At 52.4% G+C, this 20,461-nt stretch overlaps 9 protein-coding genes across 9 annotated transcripts; 5 read left to right on the forward strand and 4 right to left on the reverse strand.

Annotated features, from left to right (window-relative positions):
- Positions 1-1,830: 1,830 nt before the first annotated feature.
- Positions 1,831-4,174, forward strand: N7468_005009 (translation initiation factor eIF2B catalytic subunit epsilon; the record flags this gene model as incomplete). The annotated part of the gene is made up of 4 exons (XM_058474306.1): positions 1,831-1,911; positions 2,018-2,074; positions 2,143-2,268; positions 2,375-4,174. 4 exons carry the CDS (start codon positions 1,831-1,833, stop codon positions 4,172-4,174), a joined length of 2,064 nt encoding a protein of 687 aa, XP_058330046.1.
- A 1,053-nt stretch (positions 4,175-5,227) lies between these two features.
- N7468_005010 (uncharacterized protein) lies at positions 5,228-6,840 on the forward strand (the record flags this gene model as incomplete). Its single annotated transcript, XM_058474307.1, has 2 exons — positions 5,228-5,787; positions 5,862-6,840. 2 exons carry the CDS (start codon positions 5,228-5,230, stop codon positions 6,838-6,840), a joined length of 1,539 nt encoding a protein of 512 aa, XP_058330047.1.
- A 467-nt stretch (positions 6,841-7,307) lies between these two features.
- On the reverse strand, positions 7,308-8,314 carry N7468_005011 (putative mitochondrial carrier protein (Pet8); the record flags this gene model as incomplete). Its single annotated transcript, XM_058474308.1, has 2 exons — positions 7,308-8,225; positions 8,282-8,314. 2 exons carry the CDS (start codon positions 8,312-8,314, stop codon positions 7,308-7,310), a joined length of 951 nt encoding a protein of 316 aa, XP_058330048.1.
- Positions 8,315-9,400: 1,086 nt separating this feature from the next.
- N7468_005012 (uncharacterized protein) lies at positions 9,401-9,709 on the reverse strand (the record flags this gene model as incomplete). The annotated part of the gene is made up of 1 exon (XM_058474309.1): positions 9,401-9,709. One exon carries the CDS (start codon positions 9,707-9,709, stop codon positions 9,401-9,403), a length of 309 nt encoding a protein of 102 aa, XP_058330049.1.
- A 291-nt stretch (positions 9,710-10,000) lies between these two features.
- On the forward strand, positions 10,001-11,575 carry mrsA (putative mitochondrial carrier protein; the record flags this gene model as incomplete). Its single annotated transcript, XM_058474310.1, has 8 exons — positions 10,001-10,038; positions 10,295-10,364; positions 10,429-10,464; positions 10,551-10,683; positions 10,749-10,841; positions 10,901-10,957; positions 11,023-11,467; positions 11,524-11,575. The coding sequence occupies 8 exons, from the start codon at positions 10,001-10,003 to the stop codon at positions 11,573-11,575; spliced, it is 924 nt and encodes a 307-aa protein (XP_058330050.1).
- Positions 11,576-12,448: 873 nt separating this feature from the next.
- Positions 12,449-15,067, forward strand: N7468_005014 (uncharacterized protein; the record flags this gene model as incomplete). The annotated part of the gene is made up of 3 exons (XM_058474311.1): positions 12,449-12,511; positions 12,581-14,738; positions 14,847-15,067. The coding sequence occupies 3 exons, from the start codon at positions 12,449-12,451 to the stop codon at positions 15,065-15,067; spliced, it is 2,442 nt and encodes an 813-aa protein (XP_058330051.1).
- A 438-nt stretch (positions 15,068-15,505) lies between these two features.
- N7468_005015 (putative phosphorylase) lies at positions 15,506-16,489 on the reverse strand (the record flags this gene model as incomplete). Its single annotated transcript, XM_058474312.1, has 1 exon — positions 15,506-16,489. The coding sequence occupies one exon, from the start codon at positions 16,487-16,489 to the stop codon at positions 15,506-15,508; it is 984 nt and encodes a 327-aa protein (XP_058330052.1).
- Positions 16,490-17,245: 756 nt separating this feature from the next.
- N7468_005016 (uncharacterized protein) lies at positions 17,246-19,132 on the forward strand (the record flags this gene model as incomplete). The annotated part of the gene is made up of 5 exons (XM_058474313.1): positions 17,246-17,591; positions 17,648-17,691; positions 17,743-17,810; positions 17,868-18,061; positions 18,114-19,132. The coding sequence occupies 5 exons, from the start codon at positions 17,246-17,248 to the stop codon at positions 19,130-19,132; spliced, it is 1,671 nt and encodes a 556-aa protein (XP_058330053.1).
- Positions 19,133-19,206: 74 nt separating this feature from the next.
- On the reverse strand, positions 19,207-20,416 carry N7468_005017 (uncharacterized protein; the record flags this gene model as incomplete). The annotated part of the gene is made up of 3 exons (XM_058474314.1): positions 19,207-19,980; positions 20,058-20,161; positions 20,227-20,416. 3 exons carry the CDS (start codon positions 20,414-20,416, stop codon positions 19,207-19,209), a joined length of 1,068 nt encoding a protein of 355 aa, XP_058330054.1.
- Positions 20,417-20,461: the final 45 nt, after the last annotated feature.

Genomic DNA, 20,461 nt, shown 5'->3' on the forward strand with positions numbered 1-20,461 from the left:
GACGATCAGCGGAGACCGCAGCGATCTCCACCCACGCACGGAGGATATGCGGACGAACGTGCGATCGTCAGAGCTGGCTAGGAGTCTAGACCGTCTCTTCTAAATACAAAGGTGATAATCCTGGCGTTCCAAAAGGGCCTGGGCCCTCGGGGATTTACCAGGATCGAGCAGGCTGGACGTGGTGGGGCCGCGTTCCCTCCCCTTTGGTCCATTAGATAATGAGCTGTGTCATGCAGGGGCATTGAGTTTTGTTCTGGATTTAGAAGCGCTATGTATGTCATTTTAGAGTCTGACTGGACCCAAGTTTGGTCTAATGCATGTATGGGGTAGCGTGCATGAAGATTTGCTACTGTTACCAGTATCGCTTACGACGGCGGGTCGAATAGGGTTACCTTTTGGAGCATACTGGTGATACTAACCCTTGTAGGATGGCTAATCAGAAATATCATCATAGGTTGGGTGCTACCCAGATATGCCAGTTGGATACTAGCCTGTGGGTTCGTAGTAAATGATGTTGTGGCAAAGGTGCATGTCATGCTTCCAAATATAGTCATTTCATCATCCGACGGTCTCGAGAACATATGCTGACCTCGGAAGCAAAGTAATCGTTTACGTCAGGCGTTCTGGTGAGACATTGATGGCATACTCTAATTATAACTGATATTATAGCTCCATTTGAGCCGTGTCAGTACAGCATGCATCGCGCGTATCTTGATACTAGATTTGACGTTGTTGAGGAGAGGCGATGGGAGGAGGAATGCCGGGGCTTGGGTAGATGTGTTTCATAATCTAAACGACAGTAACTAATTTCAATTGTCTGGACTCTTGTTGGCTCTATCTTTACATCTGCTTTCTTCGCCCTGTGGCTCTTGTTCTGTGCAACCCAGGCGTAGTCTTATCGAAATCGGGATGCAACCTTGGAAATCTCGAGAAAAAATAGTACTGAGTTTGCGCTATCCTCGAGAATCATCAATTTAAGAATATCTCGTCATATTAGAAGTTCTTGAATTCGCGAAGATCCATTCTGGTCTCGACATCCTTGGGAGCGTTTGATGTTTCTTCTTATGAATTTTGAGGTCAACTTGAACTTGAAGGGTGACGTGGTAACTTACTACTAGATAACTACACTGCAGAAGCCGGAAACTTACTTATTTGTATTCCGCTTCCTTCGGTAAAGGCTATTCAGTTCACGAAAGAACGGTCAAACTTCAATAGGCCCCCGCGCCGCCCCCCTTCGGTAGCTCTATTACCTTGTCGGAATTGCCACGAGTTACATTGGCATGATGGGAGTTTCAATTGGCTGTTGATATTAGGTATTACTGACGGCCGTCCTTCAGGGTACTACATAGGAGGCATTCTTCATTTCTGAGGCCCTTGGCGGGCAATCCGGGAATACCTATCTTGCATCTAAAATTGAGTAGTACAGTTGAATTAGTGAAAGTGTCGTTCTTGTCGTCAAATGTATATTCTGGTGCCTTCACATTGTTCCTGCTGCTACACAACGTGTGTGGCGCGTGGATCTGCGCCACAAAGCCACGGATCACGTTACCTCATCTCAGATTCCAAACGGTGCAAACACCAAGTGGGAGTCACCGAGGCTTGGCGGGGTTTTTTTGTCGTGTTTCTTTGGATAGATCGTGCGATTCAACTTGAGCCAGGAGGGACATAAGCCTATTCGTATAGGCCATATCTGTCTCTGTGGGTCTGACTTCGCTCCACGTACGATCCTCCCCGGAGGCTATGTTCAAAGCCACAACACGCGCATTATCCCAATTTAACCACTCACACGAATAACGAACCACCGATCAACATCTGCCAGAGCCGCTCGCGATGGGCGCTAAACAAAAGGGCGGAGGCGCAAAGCCTAAGTCGAATGCGACAGAGGAAGTGGAGGAGACGCTGCAGGCTGTGGTACGTGCTTTAGTTCTCGAGGAGAGGGTGACTCTTTTGTCAGGCCGTTCTCAATTACGCTGGACAATATAATACAGCCGATTAGCTGACACAAGTTGATTGATAGGTCTTGGCTGATACATTCGAAGCTCGGTTTGAACCATTTACGCTCGACAAGCCACGGGTATGTGCGATTTCGCATTTGCAAGTACTTTGATGAGCAGAACGGAGACTGACTTGGTTTGTGACAAGTGTCTATTACCGCTAGCCAACACCCCGATAATCGAATACACTTTGGAGTTCTTGGCCAATGCTGGTGTAGAAGATGTCTTTTCTCTATGCAGGAGCCCACTCAGACCAGTTGGAGAAATATATCAAGTACGCCAAACCACTCCCCGAACAAGACTAGGTGTGGCTACAAGGGGATCTAATCAACACAATATATAGTGCCTCAAAATGGCGGGCTCCGTCATCCCCATTCAAGCAGTTGACCTTCCTCAAATCAAACTCCACCTCCGTCGGCGATGTCATGCGTGACCTGGATGGCAAGCATCTCATCACGGGCGACTTCATCGTCGTGAGCGGAGATGTCATCAGCAATCTCCCCATCGAGGCTGCTTTAACGAAGCACCGCTCTCGCCGAGCAGCCGATAAAAACGCCATTATGACAATGGTTCTACGCGAGGCTGGCCGAAATCACCGCACCAAATCCTCGTCCGTCTCTCCCGTGTTCGTCATTGATCCCACCAAGGATCGATGCCTCCACTACGAAGAGATCGACCACCACTCAGCCGAGCGGCCGGCTCGTTTAAACATCGATGCTGAAATCATCCTCACCCATCCAGAACTAGATATTCGCCAAGATCTGATCGACTGCAGCATCGATATCTGCACTCCAGATGTGCTGAGTCTATGGTCTGACAGCTTTGACTACCAATCGCCTCGCAAGCACTACCTCTTCGGCGTCCTGAAGGATTACGAACTGAACGGCAAGACCATCCACACACACATCATCAAGGAGGACTACGCCGCTCGAGTCCGCAACCTGAAGGCCTACGATGCTATTACCAAAGACATCATCTCCCGCTGGACCTACCCGCTCTGCCCGGATACTAATCTTCTGCCTGGACACACCTTTGATCTTCGCAAGGGTAGCTTATACCAGGAGAAGGGCGTCACATTGGCACGGTCCTGCGTGGTAGGTCGCCGTACAGTTATTGGCAAGGGTACCAGCATCGGAGACCGAACAACGGTCCACAATACCGTTCTGGGCCGGAACTGTAAGATTGGAAAGAACGTCAAGTTAGATGGAGCTTACGTCTGGGATAATGTGGTTATTGGAGAGAATGCCGATATCCGCGGCGCTATCATTGCGGACGATGTGGTTTTGGGCAAGAACTGCACTGTGGAAGCGGGTGCTCTGTTGTCCTTCGGCGTCAGGATCGCCGACAACGTGAAAGTCGAGAGTGGAAAACGTATTACCAAGTCACGACGGGACGGAGGCGTCGCGCCAAGCGATCCTGAGGTCGTCGGTGCTGAGGGTCTGGGTCACGAGTATATTCAGGGAGCAGACGACGAGGATGAAGATGAAGACGATATCAGCGTTGCCTCATCAGGCCTTGTCTATCGCCTTCCTGACCTCTCACTTTCATCTGCGTCGATATCGACATTGTCTTCTGAGATCTCGGAAGGCTCCTGGGCAGGGTCTGGACGCAGTAGTTTCTCCGAGGGTGAGGACGAGGGCCAGGACAGTTTCCACAACGATGCATCGGCCAGTCTCTACGATAGTCTGCGTGATGGAGTATCGGCGGATGTGGTTCAACTGGAGCTTGTCAGTCTTCGCATGACAGCCAATGCCTCCGATGTCCAAGTGCGGCGTGCGATTGTGGCTTCGTTCATGAAGCACATCCAGCAGCTCATGGATGGTGGCAAGGGTGCTAGCAATGCGGTGCACGAAGTCTTCTCCAGATACCGAGAGGTCATTGACCGAACGCTGTTCGACCGCAACAAGGACGAGAAGAAGGATCAAGTAGATCTCCTGCTCCAATTGCAGCAAGACTTGGTGCACCGCACCAAGGGTGACACCATTTTGCTTTTCATTGCCAAGGAGCTCTATGAACTGGAACTCGTTGATGAGGAAGCCTATGAACAATGGTGGGACTCTGAGGCCTCCAGCAGCACAGAGGAGATGCGCACTGTGCGCAGCCAGGCCCAGCAGTTTGTGGATTGGCTGGCTAATGCGGAAGAAGAGAGCAGCGAGGAGGAGGATAGCGACGATGAGTAAAGTCAAGAATAAAGAGATTACATATCTAGTGGACAGGCTTGGAATAATGAAACTTGGCCCCTCACACATTCTACAGTAAGCGTTGGGCTGGACATGATGATCTACTATGTGTACCACCAGTCTTCCCAGGTCCCTTTGTACGATAAGGTGATAACTAGCTTGACGATCACTGCCTTTCCTGTGGGGGAGAATTACTTGTAGAGAGTCACGGGGAAGACAATCTCCATCCTCAAAAAGAGTAAACGCATCATCCATTCCAATAAAACTCATCGCGGCGCCTAGATGCATCATATCCCCCCCAATGACTAGCGTGATTTGTGGCGTGAGTCAGCCCTGCACCAGAACCCACCAAGATAGCGTGGGTCGTCCAGCTGATCAAGCGTAGCATGACCTCGGGACCCATCGAATCAGTTGAGGCTCACTTTTCTCGACCTTTTTTTCCACTTCAAATGCTCCCTATCACTTTGGGTGTGCTGGTGCGGAAACGCGTATAACGTTTCGTTCCCGATTGCAAGGCCCCTTCCCCACTCCGCCCCCTCCGACCCTCGCGGGAATTTTCCCTGTGACGTTGTGGCTCGCCCATCCCCATAGGACTAAACTTCATTTAATACCCTTCCCCCCCCCTCTCAGATCCCGGCGTCTCTGCCGTACTACTTCGTCACCACGCCTCCCTCCACGCGGAAGAGAAAGGCGGCCGAGGCGGCGATTGCGGACGAAACCAGGCCTCTCCCCAAATCCGCCACCAAGGCTGCCTCGCCCGAACCCGCCACCTTATCTCAGCGCCCTCGAAAAGCCGTCCCTCCGATCCCGGATCCTATCGCGTCTATCAAGCCGATCGACTCGGGGATCTCTACAGGCCCGAAAGAGAGAGAGGTCGCCACGCCTGCGACAACGACACCCAGCATGGACTCTGATGACGACTTCCTCAGCGATGTGTCTCAGTCCGGACGAGGATTTCCTCGGGACCCAAGGCAGTGATGATGAAAGCTTAGACGGTGAGTATCTGCTCATCTATGGGGCTCAGGTCTTGCATATCGCGGACCTGGCTTCTTTATGTTCCCAGCTGACTTTTTCGCGCTGTCAGACTTCGGAGATGATCTAGATACGGGGTTTTCTGACGACAAAGATCTGCTCAAACAAAAACGTAAGCCATACGAAGTCGAATTCAAAGTTCTTTCTCCTGCGGAAATCGAACGAGAACAGCTCGTTCAGGTTAAAGAGGTTTCCGCCATCCTTGGGCTTCCTCCAGAGTCGGCGGCTATCTTACTACGATACGGACGATGGAACAAAGAGAAGTTGATCGAAGGATATATGGAGCATCCAGAAGATTTGCTCGAAGGAGCAGGGCTCGGAACCAATTTTGAGGGTACTGCGAAAACTGAAGTCTTGGATGACTTCACTTGCGACATCTGCTGCGACGAGGGCCCGGGGTTAGAGACTTATGCCATGCGTTGCGGGCATCGCTACTGCGTCGACTGCTATCGGCAATACCTGATGCAGAAGATCAAAGAAGAGGGCGAGGCTGCCCGTATCCAGTGCCCTGGTAGCAACTGCAACCGCATTGTCGATTCGAAGTCTCTCGACCTACTCGTGACCGACGACCTGAAGGGCCGGTATGTACCACCACGCGTAAAACCCCTCGAAGGTGACAGGATGGCGCTGACCGTTTTTTTTTTCCATTTCATAGCTATCGGGAACTCCTTATGCGGACTTATGTCGATGATAAGGATAACCTTCGCTGGTGCCCAGCCCCAAACTGCATCTACGCAGCAGACTGCGGCATCAAACCTCGCGATCTTCGTCGAGTCGTGCCCACAGTCCGTTGCGCGTGCAAGTATGAGTTCTGTTTCGGGTGTTCACTCGCCGATCATCAACCTGCCCCCTGCGCGCTGGTGAAGATGTGGCTACAAAAATGCGAGGACGACTCAGAAACTGCAAACTGGATATCGGCTAACACTAAGGAATGTCCGAAGTGTCAGTCTACGATCGAGAAAAATGGTGGCTGCAACCACATGACGTGTCGCAAATGCAAGCATGAATTCTGCTGGATGTGTATGGGTCTCTGGTCTGAGCACGGCACCAGCTGGTACAACTGCAACCGGTTCGAGGAACGGTCAGGCACCGATGCCCGGGGTGCACAGGCCAAATCGCGTGCGTCGCTGGAGCGTTATTTGCATTATTACAATCGATATGCCAACCACGAGCAATCCGCCAAGCTGGATAAGGACCTTTATCTCAAGACCGAGAAGAAGATGACCAGCCTCCAGTCGCAATCTGGCTTGTCCTGGATCGAAGTGCAGTTCCTCGATACCGCGTCGCAAGCCCTGCAGCAATGCCGCCAGACTTTGAAGTGGACCTATGCATTTGCATTCTATCTGGCGCGAAACAACCTCACTGCCATATTTGAGGACAACCAAAAGGATCTGGAAATGGCCGTGGAAAGCTTGAGTGAAATGTTCGAGAAACCCGTTGCGGACCTCGCCGGGCTTAAGGTCGACATTTTAGACAAAACAGCCTACTGCAATAAGAGACGAGTTATTCTGCTGAGCGACACCGCTGAAAATCTCAAAAAAGGTATTTTCTGCTACTGGGAATCCATGAAGAATTTGGCAGGAGCAATGCTAATGTTTCAAATAGGCGAATGGACATTCAACGTGGAGTGGTAATGCTTCGCGACTCAAGACGACCGCTGTGCGAGAACCAATCCCCTTGACGACGTGAACGAATCATTCCTGCCTTTATGAGTCTAACAGTTCTGATCTAGCATTTTTACCTCCATTATCTCTTTATTTCTTCCCGATTACCAAACACTCCTTTACTGAAACTCCTCTTATTGGTGGGCGCACGGTGTTCAGATCTTAATGCGGTGGGATTGTCATGGCCAGATAGCAGCATCTATTTTTTTCTTTTCTTTAGCAAGAGAGCGCATTTCTTTTATCTGCATTTTATGGATACTCCGAGTCTTATCTTGACCGTAAAATACTACAATGCATGGAGCGGAGCAATTCGTCGCATTTGAATGATGAGTGGAGACTTGCTTTGTAGACTTTCCCACTTCTAGATTGTACATGCTAGTAATACAGGGCCCCTAGGAATCAATCCGTAGGAGGCATAATGCAACAATATGACACCCTCAGTCCAGCCGAGAGCCGCCAAAGTACAGCTTTCCACCCTCGTAACACCCCAGATAGAGACCATTCCCTATGGCCGCCGTCAGACAAGTCAAGCCCGAACCACGGAAAAGCACCGTAATGCCTTCCTTGCGAAAGATACTCTGAGCGACCGCAAGAGTACCGTGGCGCGGCGGCACTGAAGATGATAGCAAGCCAGCTGGACCCAAGCGAACATTCATCGCAAACTGCCGGATCGTTCCATCCTGCTCTCCTACGGAAAGTCTCATCCTCGTCCTCACTACATCAATAGGAACAAAGAACAGCGAGGAAAGACCCCCTGCAGCGGCAGCACTAATAGCACTGACCTTGGTCTGCCGGATCATATCCTCATCCATTTTCCAAACTGCCCTTCGAAGCAACTCCTCTTTCAAAGACTCATATAGACCGAAAGTCAGACAAGTGCCCGGTAGGTGGCTAGCGACCAGCGCCGTATAGCCCGCCCACAGCGTCGAAGGCCTCCGATAAAACTGCTTCAATATCCGCACCGAAACATCGCGCCCAGCGCCCTTGGCCACCTGAGCATTCTGCTTGAGCACCTCCGCCGGATTGGCAATAGCAGCCGCGACCAATTCCGCACATGCACTGCTCACCACATGGTCAAAGGACTGCGGCAAAGCAGCTGGTAAATAGCCTGCGGTGCGAGCCCTCTCCAGCCCAGCCTTGGACGCTTCGTAGGTGCCGAAGAATGCAGTCGAACCCGGTACGCCGGCCAGAAGAGTTGGCCCGAACCCTTGATACAAGCCTCTGAAAAGAGTGGGCTTTATTGAGCCGTTTGCAGTTTTGTAGACGGAGGTGTATGTGGCTGATTGCATGCGCGTTAACATCGTGTCCAAGGGGTGGATCACTATCTCGCTGCTTACGGCCGCGAAGGCCCCGGCCTGGTTGCTTGAGAAGGGGGGGGTTCTTATGTATTTGCGTGTGGTGTTGAACTTACTGCCATCACGTCTAGGCCATCGCTGGAAGACATGGGTCTGATTGACTGGGTCTCATCAGGTGCTAGCGGGCTGAATCTCGAGATGTTGTTTTGGTTTGGTCTTTTGATCGCGTGCGCTTTACGGGGAAGTTCAACGCGGGGGCCGCGGGTACCGAAAGAGTCATAGTTGCGACGGATAGCACCAAGTCTTTCGTCGCATGTCCACGGGGTATCGCATTCTTGAAAACTTGGGGCTTTTGAAAATCGGGAGTGTATACAAGGCAGGTGTATCTTTCCATTGTGCAAATGATATAGGTTGTAAACTTGTAGTGGCGCGCTTCTGGTACCTCGTGATACCCTCGTCCTAGTTCTAGTCCACGGGCGAGTGAGTAGGGGGAGGTATGATGAAAGTGAGTAAGACGGGATGTGTGAGAGATAGAAGTAAGGCTCGAGTTGTAGGAAGTGAGATAGAATTAGTACATGGTTGGGTAAATATCAGGACTATGTAGGCAAGCTACACTCGTGAATGCTGATTTAGAGAAGCTAAGTACTACATCTCTTTCAGGAAAGGAGTGACTGGGGCTTAACAGTTCTCGTCAGCTGCCCTCTTTTTCCACGGAATGTCCTACCAGCAAAAATCTTCAGGGGGCTTCATGGGCTCAATTGCAGGAGAGCGTTCATGCCCAAAGAACTCCTTCACGGGTTCAGTCCACACAGGTTAATTCCTACTAGAACATCGGTCGGCGACTGCTCGGAGCAGTCGCATTTTATGTCTCAGCCCCCTGCTCTATCTTACTGCTCTGCTTGCCAGCATCTCAGAAAGGATGTAGCTGGCTTGCCCTGCAGTTTCTTGAAGGGCTACCGATGAAATCCCAGTTGGAGGCACATGGCCGTGTTTCCACAAACTACACAGTAGCAGCGGGTCTGCATGGTGGCCAGACCAGACAGAATTGATCAGCGTATCTAACAGCCGTCTCGAACCCTTCTCAATTTCTAAGCGGCTGTCTGGCTGATCTGGTCCACTTAGTGCATGGAATCAACAGGGGGCCAATAGCCTCGGATCCCAGGCCATTTGGAAAAAAATCCGCTTATCAGATTGATAAGCGTGACGATGTTTCGTACCGGGGAGGTACATACCCGTTACTCCGGCCACAATATTAGCGACTGCCAAGTACTTCCTGTATTGTAAGCCTGCGCCCGGTACAATACCTGGGATACTGGGTAAGCTCCGTGATCGGATCCTGGCGCTGCTGCCCTTGCGATCCAGTGGTTGATGATGCTTGTGGCAAGAATGACAAGGACACGGTTTATATGTAGATTAGCAAGACTGGATGAAGCCATGCTGAAGCGTAGGTCCGAGTCGCGGCGGGCTATCCGGGGAGCGGAGTCTCCGGAGGCTTGTGGAATCCGGCGACGGTCGGCAGGGAACCATAATTTCGTTAGTGGCATTTTCTGTTGTCCCCTTGGGTTTCTTTCCTTCATCCGAAGAGTGACCCGTATAAGTTCCTAGACTTCTCTGGTTCTCGGCGTGTCGACGACTAAGCATCGTGCGCCCCTGGTTCAGCAATTGTTCTTGGGTGAACACCAAACGGCTCCACCTCCGAACTCCATTTACCTCCTTCCCACCCCAAACTTTTCCGTCAGGACGCTGCAACTTCAATCGCATCCCGACACTTAGCTTCTTTCTTTATTAACACTTATCCCGCTCGTGCCGGCTTCGCCGTGAGCTACCTGAGCTCCATGGCGACCTCCGACAAGACCCCGGAGCTGGAGTACGAGTAAGTGGCCTTGCAACGAGGAGTTTTCATAAAGAACCCATATCCCCAACCTGCGCAAGCCAGAGAGCTCAAGGAGCTTCGGCTTTCCGGAGCAATTGAAGTTTCTTGATATGCTCTTTCACGTGTTTCGTGTCGTCTCCTTCATCTGCGATTCTTGCAGAGCAGGTTACGTGGTTCTCTGCGTCGGATCTCAAACCGCGGGATTCCCATGGCTAGTGCGGACTGGGCTAATCCGACCCCAATTTTTTTTCTTTAGCTACGAGGCGCTTCCTTCGAACTATGGCCTCGGCGCCAACATGCTCGCAGGTGCCTTCGCCGGTATTGCGGTAGGAACTCCAGTGTCAACGGTAACAGGGATCGGGCCGACGGAAGCTGATATTTTCGTTTTAGGAGCACTCTGTGATGTACCCCGTCGATCTTCTCAAGGTATGTTTGTTGTTCGCTGGCAAAGATTGCACGCTGCGTGTTCGTCGAGTTGGGTTCTGAGTGGCTGACGAATTTTCGCTGTTTAGACCCGCATGCAAATCCTGAACCCCTCCGCTGGCGGCTTGTACACCGGATTGACCAACGCGGTCTCCACTATCTCTCGAGTTGAGGGAGTCCGAACCCTGTGGAAGGGTGTCTCCAGCGTTATCGTTGGCGCGGGTGCGTTTGACCCTACGTTGGCTTAGTCGAGAATCTTGGGACATGGGAAACTAATTTGGGGACAGGCCCGGCCCACGCCGTTTATTTCGGAACATACGAGGTAGTCAAGGAACTTGCTGGGGGAAACATCGATGATGGACACCACCCTATTGCTGCCGGTAGGTCTCGCATGTTGAACAACGGTTTTGGACGCGTGGCTAACGTGTGGGATGTGTAGCTCTGAGTGGTGCCTCGGCGACGATTGCGAGTGATGCTCTGATGAACCCGTTTGATGGTGAGTGAAGTTCGAAGCGGATCTCTAAGCCCTACTTGTCCAACTCAAGTGCTAACCTCCAAAAGTGATCAAGCAGCGTATGCAAGTTCACGGCTCTATCCACAAGACCATCACCCAATGTGCCAAGACCGTGTATCGCACTGAGGGTCTCCAGGCCTTCTACGTCTCGTATCCAACCACGCTTTGCATGTCCGTTCCGTTCACTGCCACCCAGTTCGTTGCCTACGAGTCTATTTCCAAGGTCATGAACCCCAAGAACGGCTATGACCCCTTCACTCATTGCATGGCTGGTGGTGCCGCCGGAGCTGTTGCGGCTGCGATCACCACTCCTCTGGATGTCATCAAGACTGTCTTGCAAACCCGTGGTCTTGCCCAGAACGAGGAACTGCGCTCCGTTCGAGGTCTTTTCAATGCTGCGGCACTTATCAAGCGCAACTTTGGATGGTCTGGTTTCCTGCGTGGCATGCGCCCTCGCATCATTTCCACCATGCCTAGCACCGCGATTTGCTGGTAAGTCGGAAACAAGCGTTTGCCTTGATCTTACACGTTACTAATCGTCTCCCTAGGTCTTCCTATGAGATGGCCAAGGCCTATTTCAAGAAGCAGCTCTCGGAGTAAACAAAAGTTCTCTCTTCCCCAACCCCCAACTTGCCGTCTATAAACACCTCCTTTGCCGACAAGTTCCTGAAACCCCCGAAACTTCCAACATCTCGATATCCTATGATTTTGTTTCTTCTTGTTTCGCAGAGCTCCTGCAATAATGCGCGGCTGGTCCCTCCGTTGAGAGAATGCTGAACGAACCCATTTCATAATGATGCATTTGGGGTCGTGGATCGCCCCAATCGACCTTGCATATCTTCGGCCACAAAAGCGATGCCAGCAATGTACAGTTAGGTGAATAAGGGGAGGGCCATGGCAATCGTTTCTTCCTTATGGTCTGCGGACCCGGTCGGATCGAATTTCTTCGCAATGTGCATCCCTTGGAAGTGTCACAACAGTTAACCGGCGTTAACAGTGGATCATTTGATTTCAATTTTTCAACTTCTTTCCAATTTCTCCCCTTGCCAATTTTTCTTCTTGGTACGGGCTGGGCTTCTTTGCATCTACAGTTTTAGTCTTTGTTTTCCGGATGTACCGATAGACGTGCCGCCACGAGGAATTAGATGCGACGATATCCGACTTAGGAAGTGAGGCGTTCAGGAGAAATGTAGCACCAACGCCAAAAAAAAAAAACATGAACTGTTCAAGCCTGAAGTAGATGGGTTCTGCGTAAGCATAAAAGAGACTTGAGCACACGAGCAGCTTTCCTAGTCGAGTAAGCAGGAAGCAGTAGTTCGTTAGCCGCATTTGGACCCGAACGACGTCACGCGAAAAATCGCATCCCCCCCTCAACGGGAGATCAACGCTTCCACTTCTCCCCACCGCAACTGCGCAGTGAAATGGGTGCGGGCTCCTGTTCTCCCAATGATGCGCCCAAGGCCCGCGTCTTCCATGCAGAAGACGTATGATGAGTGCTATCTTTTGTGTTCTACTGCTGTCTACTTCGAAGGCCAGGTAGGTCTTTCCAGCCCCATCCTACAAACCCTTTCCCACTCTTCCGGTCGCCTTTGCTCATGACATCAGAACAACGAGGACGAAGCATTGAGATCATGGAGATCTGCTCTTGAGACCATCTACCGTCATAACGCCCGCCGAGTGTCCTCGACCTACACTCCCAAGACGGAAACCGAGCGAGCGCTGCAGGATTCCATTAAAGCGCTAGAAGTCCAATGCCGAGAGCGGGTCGATCTGTTATCGGCCCTCCGTGAAAGCCGAAAGGAGTCGGCCGACGCAAATGGTACAAAAGAAGGCCCTGCAACCCTCGTGAAGGGGAAATATGCTGTGACTACGCCTCCTTTGTCGACGGCAAGCGTCCCAGGGTTCATCGGTGGCGGCACAATCCCCGCTGTAGGCTACACCGATCTCTCCAAACCAGCCGCCATACCAGGGCGTCCCCTGCCTTCCAAGCATAACACCGCCGATAACCTCCCACTCTACGATGACAGTCCTTCTCATTCGGGGTCCCCGGCTGAAACGCCTGCACAGAAACTGAACTCGAATTCTTCGGAAATGGAGCGGTCTCGTGGCTCCAGTCCCGAAAGGGAAAGGAGGAAGCCGATGCTCACCACACTGCGTAGTGCCGATGGAAAGAAGTCGAGCAAAAAGACCAGTGCTAAGAAACAGACCAGACCGGCAGCGTCTAAGGCGGCGGGCCTAGCATGGGGGTCCAATTTCCGTCCGTCGTCAGGTGAGAAGCCCGTGAGCGATGCCGCAATCGCCTCTTCTCGCTCCGCCGCGATCGACTCGAGTTTGCGACGTGAGCCTGAGCCCAGGACTAGCTCTAGCGATGAGCCATTGGCATCGCGGAACGTCCTCTACCGAAAAGACTCTGCGGGCGATCGTATCCCCGTCGCCCACTGGCGTGAGCCTCAGCAACCTTCCCCCAACCGTTCGTCCCGACCCTCCCCACGAAAGTTTCCCCGCGAGCCTCCGCCCCCGCCTGTACACCGCACCCTTCCTCCCTCAAGCTCCACTTCTGGGGTCGCACGAGATGGCCTGAGCCGCGATGAACCCGAGGCGGCTCCTAAACCCTCGGTCAAACCTAAGCCTGTCGCCCTGAGGTCGTCGCTCCAACCTCCTACCCCTCGCTCCTCCGACATGACCAAATCCGAAGGCAGCTCCCGGCCTGAAACGCCCCGACAAGAGCGCGAATCAAACGCATCGAACAGCAAGCCTCGGACCAAGTCGTCGTCTACTCCTCATGCTACCCAGCCCGACCAGTCAGCCTACATATCACCATCCTCAGGGAGCGACGACGTTCAGCGAGGTGTGGCGCAGATGTCACTCTCGAACAGCAATGGGGCCAGCGTTCGACGGAAAATGCTAGCACCTAAACGACGAGAAACTCCGCCTTCGAGCGAGCCCGAGTCTTCAGACGTGCGCTCCACGGCAGATGAGACCGAGGATGAAGACGAAGACGATGAAAATGCGGACGTGGAGCGGATCATGTCCAAGCTTCCGAAGGGCATAGATCCTCAATCAGCCCGACAAATTCTCAATGACATTGTCGTCCGCGGCGACGAAGTGCATTGGGAGGATATTGCTGGCTTAGATGGGGCTAAGAAAGCGCTTAAAGAAGCGGTCGTGTATCCATTTTTGCGACCGGATCTTTTCTCGGGTCTACGTGAGCCGGCGCGAGGCATGCTGTTGTTCGGCCCTCCTGGGACGGGGAAGACCATGCTTGCTCGAGCTGTTGCCACCGAATCCAAGTCGACTTTCTTCTCTGTCTCAGCGTCTAGCTTGACATCGAAGTGGCATGGCGAGAGCGAGAAGCTTGTCCGAGCCTTGTTTGGCCTTGCCAAGGCACTTGCCCCCTCTATCATCTTTGTTGATGAGATCGACTCTTTGCTTTCCGCCCGGTCATCTGGCTCTGAACATGAAGCCTCCCGCCGGTCTAAGACAGAGTTCTTGATTCAATGGTCTGATCTCCAGCGGGCTGCTGCTGGTCGGGAGCAGAGCCCCCGCGACAAGAAAGAGGGCGACGCGACCCGTGTGCTAGTTCTTGCAGCTACCAATATGCCTTGGGATATTGATGAAGCCGCTCGTCGTCGTTTCGTTCGTCGGCAGTACATTCCTCTGCCGGAGCATCATGTGCGTGAGCAGCAGATTCGTACACTACTTGGTCACCAGCACCAGGAGCTCAGCGACGAAGACATTCAAGTCTTGGTCCACGTTACAGACGGTATGACTATAGCTCTCTCTCTCTCTCTCTCTCTCTCTCTCTCTCTCTCTCTCTCTCTCTCTCTCTCTCTATCTACATCGTATAATCGCATCTAACCACCTCCCTCAGGATTTTCGGGCTCTGATATAACAGCCCTCGCCAAGGATGCCGCCATGGGCCCTCTCCGGAACCTTGGCGAAGCTCTTCTTCACACTCCCATGGATCAGATCCGCCCGATTAGGTTTGAAGACTTTGAGTCCAGTCTGTACTCCATCCGTCCCAGTGTATCCCCAGATGGGCTACGCAAATACGAAGAATGGGCGAAGGAATTTGGCGAAAGAGGCGGTTAGGTTCCTGATTCAATTATTCCTTCGATCGAACTCGAGGGACCTGAGGAATCAACGGGCCAAGGCAGGGAGAGGGAGTGTTTCTTTCCTCTCTTTTGATTTTAAATGGACCTAGACACTGCTCGGCGGGGCCGAGTGCGATGACGGTTGATTTCCGGCGGTTTCCTGTCTGTTTGTTTGCGAGGGGCATCAGTTGCACTGGACAATAGGGAAGCATGGCATGCATGCCTTGATGTCATCCGATCTTCAAGTCTGAGGCGGGTTTGGGAAGTTTCTTTGATCCGGATCCATTCGATCTCGTACATAACATCGATCGTTTTAGTTTTAGTTGCCTGAACCCATTTGCCATGATAAACCATCTATGACCGTGGTGTGTTCTTCTAGACGTATACGCGACCCATCTATCCAATCGTCTATCCTCGTGAAGTCGTAGCTTTCTCATCAGAACTCCTCGTCCGCAATGCCCAGCCCCGCCAAAACATTCGTCGGCCCCGCCTCCTTCCACGCGTCCAATTGCTCCTGACTGATAATATACATTGAGCCCAGCATCCCCGCAGAGTTAGCAGTAAGACCGTGAGACACCTTAGCCCGGCGCGGAATGACCATCATCCAGCGTTTGGTCAGGACAAAATTATGTGGAATCTCCTGCTCCTCCACGGCCACCCCCAGCGCTACCCTCGCCTTCTGCAACAGCCCCAGATACTTCTCTAATAGAAAGTCCGCATCCAGGCGGGCTCCCTCCCACCGAACCAAGAAATACGTAAACGGAGCCCTCCACTCCGCCCCAGGCCCGACACCCTCGTAGTCAGGGAAAAAGCGATACCCCGCCGCATACTCCTCGCTCGCCCCAGGTGCCGGGACGATCTGCAAATGCTTATGCTGACGACTTGCCCCCGCCCGAAACGTGCAGTTATAGAAGACATAATGCTCCGCCCGGAGCGCATCGATCACGCTCCAGCCCGCATCCAGATCCGCCCGCGCAAGCGGCTCGTGCTGACGGCGGTACGAATCCACCGTCAGCAATAGCAACATGGGCCGGAAGACGGGGAACTTGTTCATGGTGAGCAGGTGCGTCCCGTTGACCGTCGTGATGCAGATATCGGGGTGGTCGTTCGCGATGTCGCTGCCGGGCCCGAAGCAGGGCGCCGGGTTGGAGGCCGCGGCCTGCGCTGCTTTAGTGGCGGCGACGGGGTCGCCTTCTTGGGGCTTGGTCTTGTGGCCCTCGATGATGTGGAAGGAGAACTGGAAGGGAGGAGGAGGTAAAATTAGGAAGTGCGGGGGGGTTGGAGGGCTCTGTGGTGGACGAACGGTCATTCCGCGGTGGGTGAGTGGGATTAGAGTGCTTGGTTTGTAGAAGACGATGCCGTCCGCTACGAGGCGGTCGAATTTGGAGGAGATCTCATCGTAGTTGAGATCGAGGGGCATTTTGGGGAAGCCAGTGGGGAAGGGGGGAGCGTTTGGACTTGAGGTCTGTGATGCTGAGACAGGAGGGTTCGCGCTCTGGGCACGCGGTGTCGCGTTTCCAAGGTTTCCAAGGATTTACCCCACATAAGCAGAAGAAGGTTAAGCCCTGGAGCGGGTTGTTTTCTTTCCACGGGTTTGGAGGGTGTTTCTTACGTTTTAGGGCTGTTCAAGGCTCGCTGAGTCGGTCTGTTTTCTAGGTCCAACCTGGGTCACGGGCATCTGGCTTTGATCACCTTACCTACCAGCATCTCTTACACGAACAAGAGCAAGATAGCAAGCCGCGAAACTCGTATATTGCTTCCCACGACCGATTTGATGCTTCCAAGGCTGAGAAAACGTGGAGAATGGATGTGAAAAGAAAATAGCAGGAAATAAGACTCCACTATACCCACTGATGCAGCTTTCGGCAATTGCTTTCAGCAGACTTGTGAAAAGCGGCTGGTAATTCCTAAAGGTCATAGTGCTTACTTTTTCCCGCGTCTCCGGCCTATAGTAAGCCCAAAGCGGGAGTTAGCGCTCACCACTGCAGACAACCCGACACGAGCGCCAGGTTCTAGTCGGGCGAATTTAGGCTTGGCGATGTCCAGCTTCGTGTTGGTTCGAGACTCGCTGCAGGACAATCAGCTGGTTCGATGCTCCGCGCGATAAATATGGCCTTCCATGCCTGATGGCCCCAATTGACCTGTGTCTACCTACCAACTACAGGAAAACCACGAGATGAACTCGGCTCCGGAAATCAAGGGTTCGCTCAGCCGGGCAGAGACTGGAGACATCAACCCCAAATTCTCCCGGTTGGAGGCGTCCCTCGTCCAAGCACAGGTGCAGCAGCGACCAATGTCAATCAAGCAGGACGATGTCCAAAGACATGCAGAAACAGGGGATCTGGCAGTCAATGAGCTAGACTTCAACTTCAACTTGGATACAGACCATTACCCACTCGACGATCTTAAATCGCTTCAGCAAGTCTTTGATGCCGTCCAGTGCCATATGCATTTAGAGAATGAGAAGAATTTCGCGAGCGAGACGTGCGTGGAGTGTTTTGACTGCGGCCCAAGTGGAGGAGGTATGTCTTCGGATAGCAAGATGCTGCTGGGGCTTGGATTGACCGCGTTGTGCTAGAGTGGAGGAATCTAAACGAAGAACTAATGGCAAGTCTATTGAAGGTATGCTCCAATGAATATTGGTATGAAACGGTATCCGTTGACATTAGCTAGTCTTGCTCATTGCAATGTTCCGCGGATCCCACCGCTGCTCAACCCGCTGGGCGGCGAATGCTGGTCTTGTGAGCCTCTCTGGATTGAAGCCGTCTGAGACTATTCTTTGGCTGATACCTCGGCAGTTTTATACCTCTGGTTCCTACTGGAGGTACCTCCTATGGCGCACAAAGCTTGATGACCCAAAGCAACGCTAAGCAGCTTCTCAGATCATTACAAGTGAACCCTTTATTCCTATTGAATATGATCGGCCGGCCTGATTACTGGGCCCCTCGGACTCATTGGGAGGAGGATGATAGAGGGCATCTTGTATCTTGTGGTGAGTGGACTTGGGAACTGTGCACTTTTAGTTCGCTAAATCTCCCCACTAGATTTCTTTTGCCAACATCCTCGCTGGAATCTTCAGTCCCAAGGATCGCCACTGTCAGTGTACATGAGACATGATGTAGTGAGAGATCTGACAACCTACGTGATCTCCCACAAAGAGTTCGACACGTCGATCAACACCCTTAAGTCTCTATTGAGGATAGCACTTCGCACTGCCCCTCCAGCCCGAAAGTCTGCTTTGTTTCTCGACGACCCTTTCGATATCCACGTCATCCTATCAACACTCTCATTTGAAGCCTCCAAATTCCACGTCAAGAGATTCCAACGCTTCATGTGGCAGTCGATCAACAAAGTCGACGACCACCTGGGCGGTCTCGAGACGAGCGATCGAGCTAAATTGGGGAATCTCACGAAGCAACTCCAGATAATCTCACAAAATGCCGACTCCCATCTTGCCAATGCCGATGTATCAATCATCACCGCAAAGGGAATCCGCGATGCGCATGCCCGGCTGGTACAGTCCATGCGCCGGATCAGTCCCTTCATACACAGGCGTGCGGAAGATTCGATCAACTACGTGATCTCTTCTGTCGAGAAGCAAAAGATCTGGTTCCTCAACTACAAGCAACGCAAAGACAGCACCATGTCTCTCGTCTTTAACCTCGTCACACAGGATGATGCGGCGAATAATATCCAGATATCCCACGACATGAAGCAGGACTCTACGTCCATGAACGCCATTGCGGCATTGACTATGGTGTTTTTGCCAGGGACGTTCATTGCGACGGTTGTGGATGCAGGAATATTCGGTGCCAAGGCTCGGAGCGAGGCCTGGGTCGTTTGGGTCGCTGTCACCGTACCGTTGACCCTGGTGGTTATGCTGTGCTGGTGGCTCTATCAGAAATCCAAAGCGCCGTCCAGGGCTGGGAGGACAGGGACGCAGAATGGCGACGAAAGCTTATTGAGCGAGAAGCGTAGTATGAGCTGGCCAAAATCGCCGAGGCCTAGGGGGGTTTTCGATCGGCTCATTCAGTGGGCTTTCACTTGGAAAGTCGCGGAGTAAAAATACCATGAGCGGCATGAGTGGTGTCTGATACATGATTCCTTGAGACGTTTTCACAACAGCTATTATTATGACTATCTACGTGACTCTTCGTCTGCAGACTTCAGGCACGGCCTGTCTTCGATCCGGTCGAATTCATACAAGTTTTCTTGAAGTAATCTAGAGGCTCTCCGTTTCGAGGCGAATTCTCTACTTGTGGTCATTCCCTTGCTTCTGGCACTGCTGTCGGAAGCTCGGTGGATCAGCGGCCGTATAGAGGGCAGGCAGGAGGCAATGATTGCCACGGAGGCTTCCACTAGACTCCATATGAGAGCTGTCGAGATCGTGTCCAATAGGTCTCGGTATCCATCACCGCTGCCTATATCATTCGTTAGCGGTTTCCCCTTGCTCCAGCCTGAGCTTGCCCTACCATAAGTGAAATATAGAATGACCACCATCCTTACGATTCCCACCGCCGTTGAAAGAGACCCAAGAAGGAAGACCAACATCACACTGATCTTCTTGGAAGTGGTAAGCTGCAGCATCCACACCATGGGGATTGGTAGTAACAAGAGCAGGATGTCGGTGATAACATCGCAAATGGCGAAAGCAGACCACGAGACTTCTGCTTGCACGCAATGGCGTCGATGCGACCAGTCCACATACTTCAAATTCCAATTGCGCACCTTGCACTGACAAGCAGAGACGATCAGAAATGCGACGGCGAGGAGGGTATTCACAATAATCATGATCAGCGAGGCGAGATCAAACCATCTTTTCCCTCTGAACATCCTCCGATAGGCCAAAATGACGCCAATCTTGATCACGCCGAACGTGATCTTTTCGACCACGCTGTACCCGAGCACAATCTAAATCCAGTAAGCTGTTTTTTTTCCTTTTTATTTGCGCTCCTTCCACTCATCGCATCATGAACTCTGGGCTGTACCTGTTCGGCAATTTCATCCCTCCGGCCCCTCACAATCGTATCATGGTGAGGCGCATTAGGTCCCGCTGGCTTCGAATGTGCCCCCAGAGCTCCCAGCGCCGCCCCTGTTGAGAAAAGTAGCCATTAGCATCCAGACCGACAAGGGGAAACAAGCCCATGGTGACCCCACCAGCAATGTTAGTGATGCCAAGCCCCCAAACAAGCACACACGCCACTAATCCAATCCAATCGTCCTCCCTCAGCAGGATGCATAAGCGATGGCGGCTGTAGAAACGAAGAGCGAGAGCGATCGAGGCGAGGGCGGGCAGAAGGACGCCCACCGCTATCACACTCCCTGGATGCAAGTTCAGCAGCATCATGCCGCAGTTTGGGACGAAATTGGGGGGGGGGCACTCCGGCTGGGC

This window comes from Penicillium chermesinum (genome assembly GCF_028974085.1).
Source record: "Penicillium chermesinum strain IBT 19713 chromosome Unknown utg000004l:1.0-3345178.0:1.0-3348027.0, whole genome shotgun sequence".
NCBI classification, from domain to species: Eukaryota; Fungi; Ascomycota; class Eurotiomycetes; order Eurotiales; family Aspergillaceae; genus Penicillium; species Penicillium chermesinum.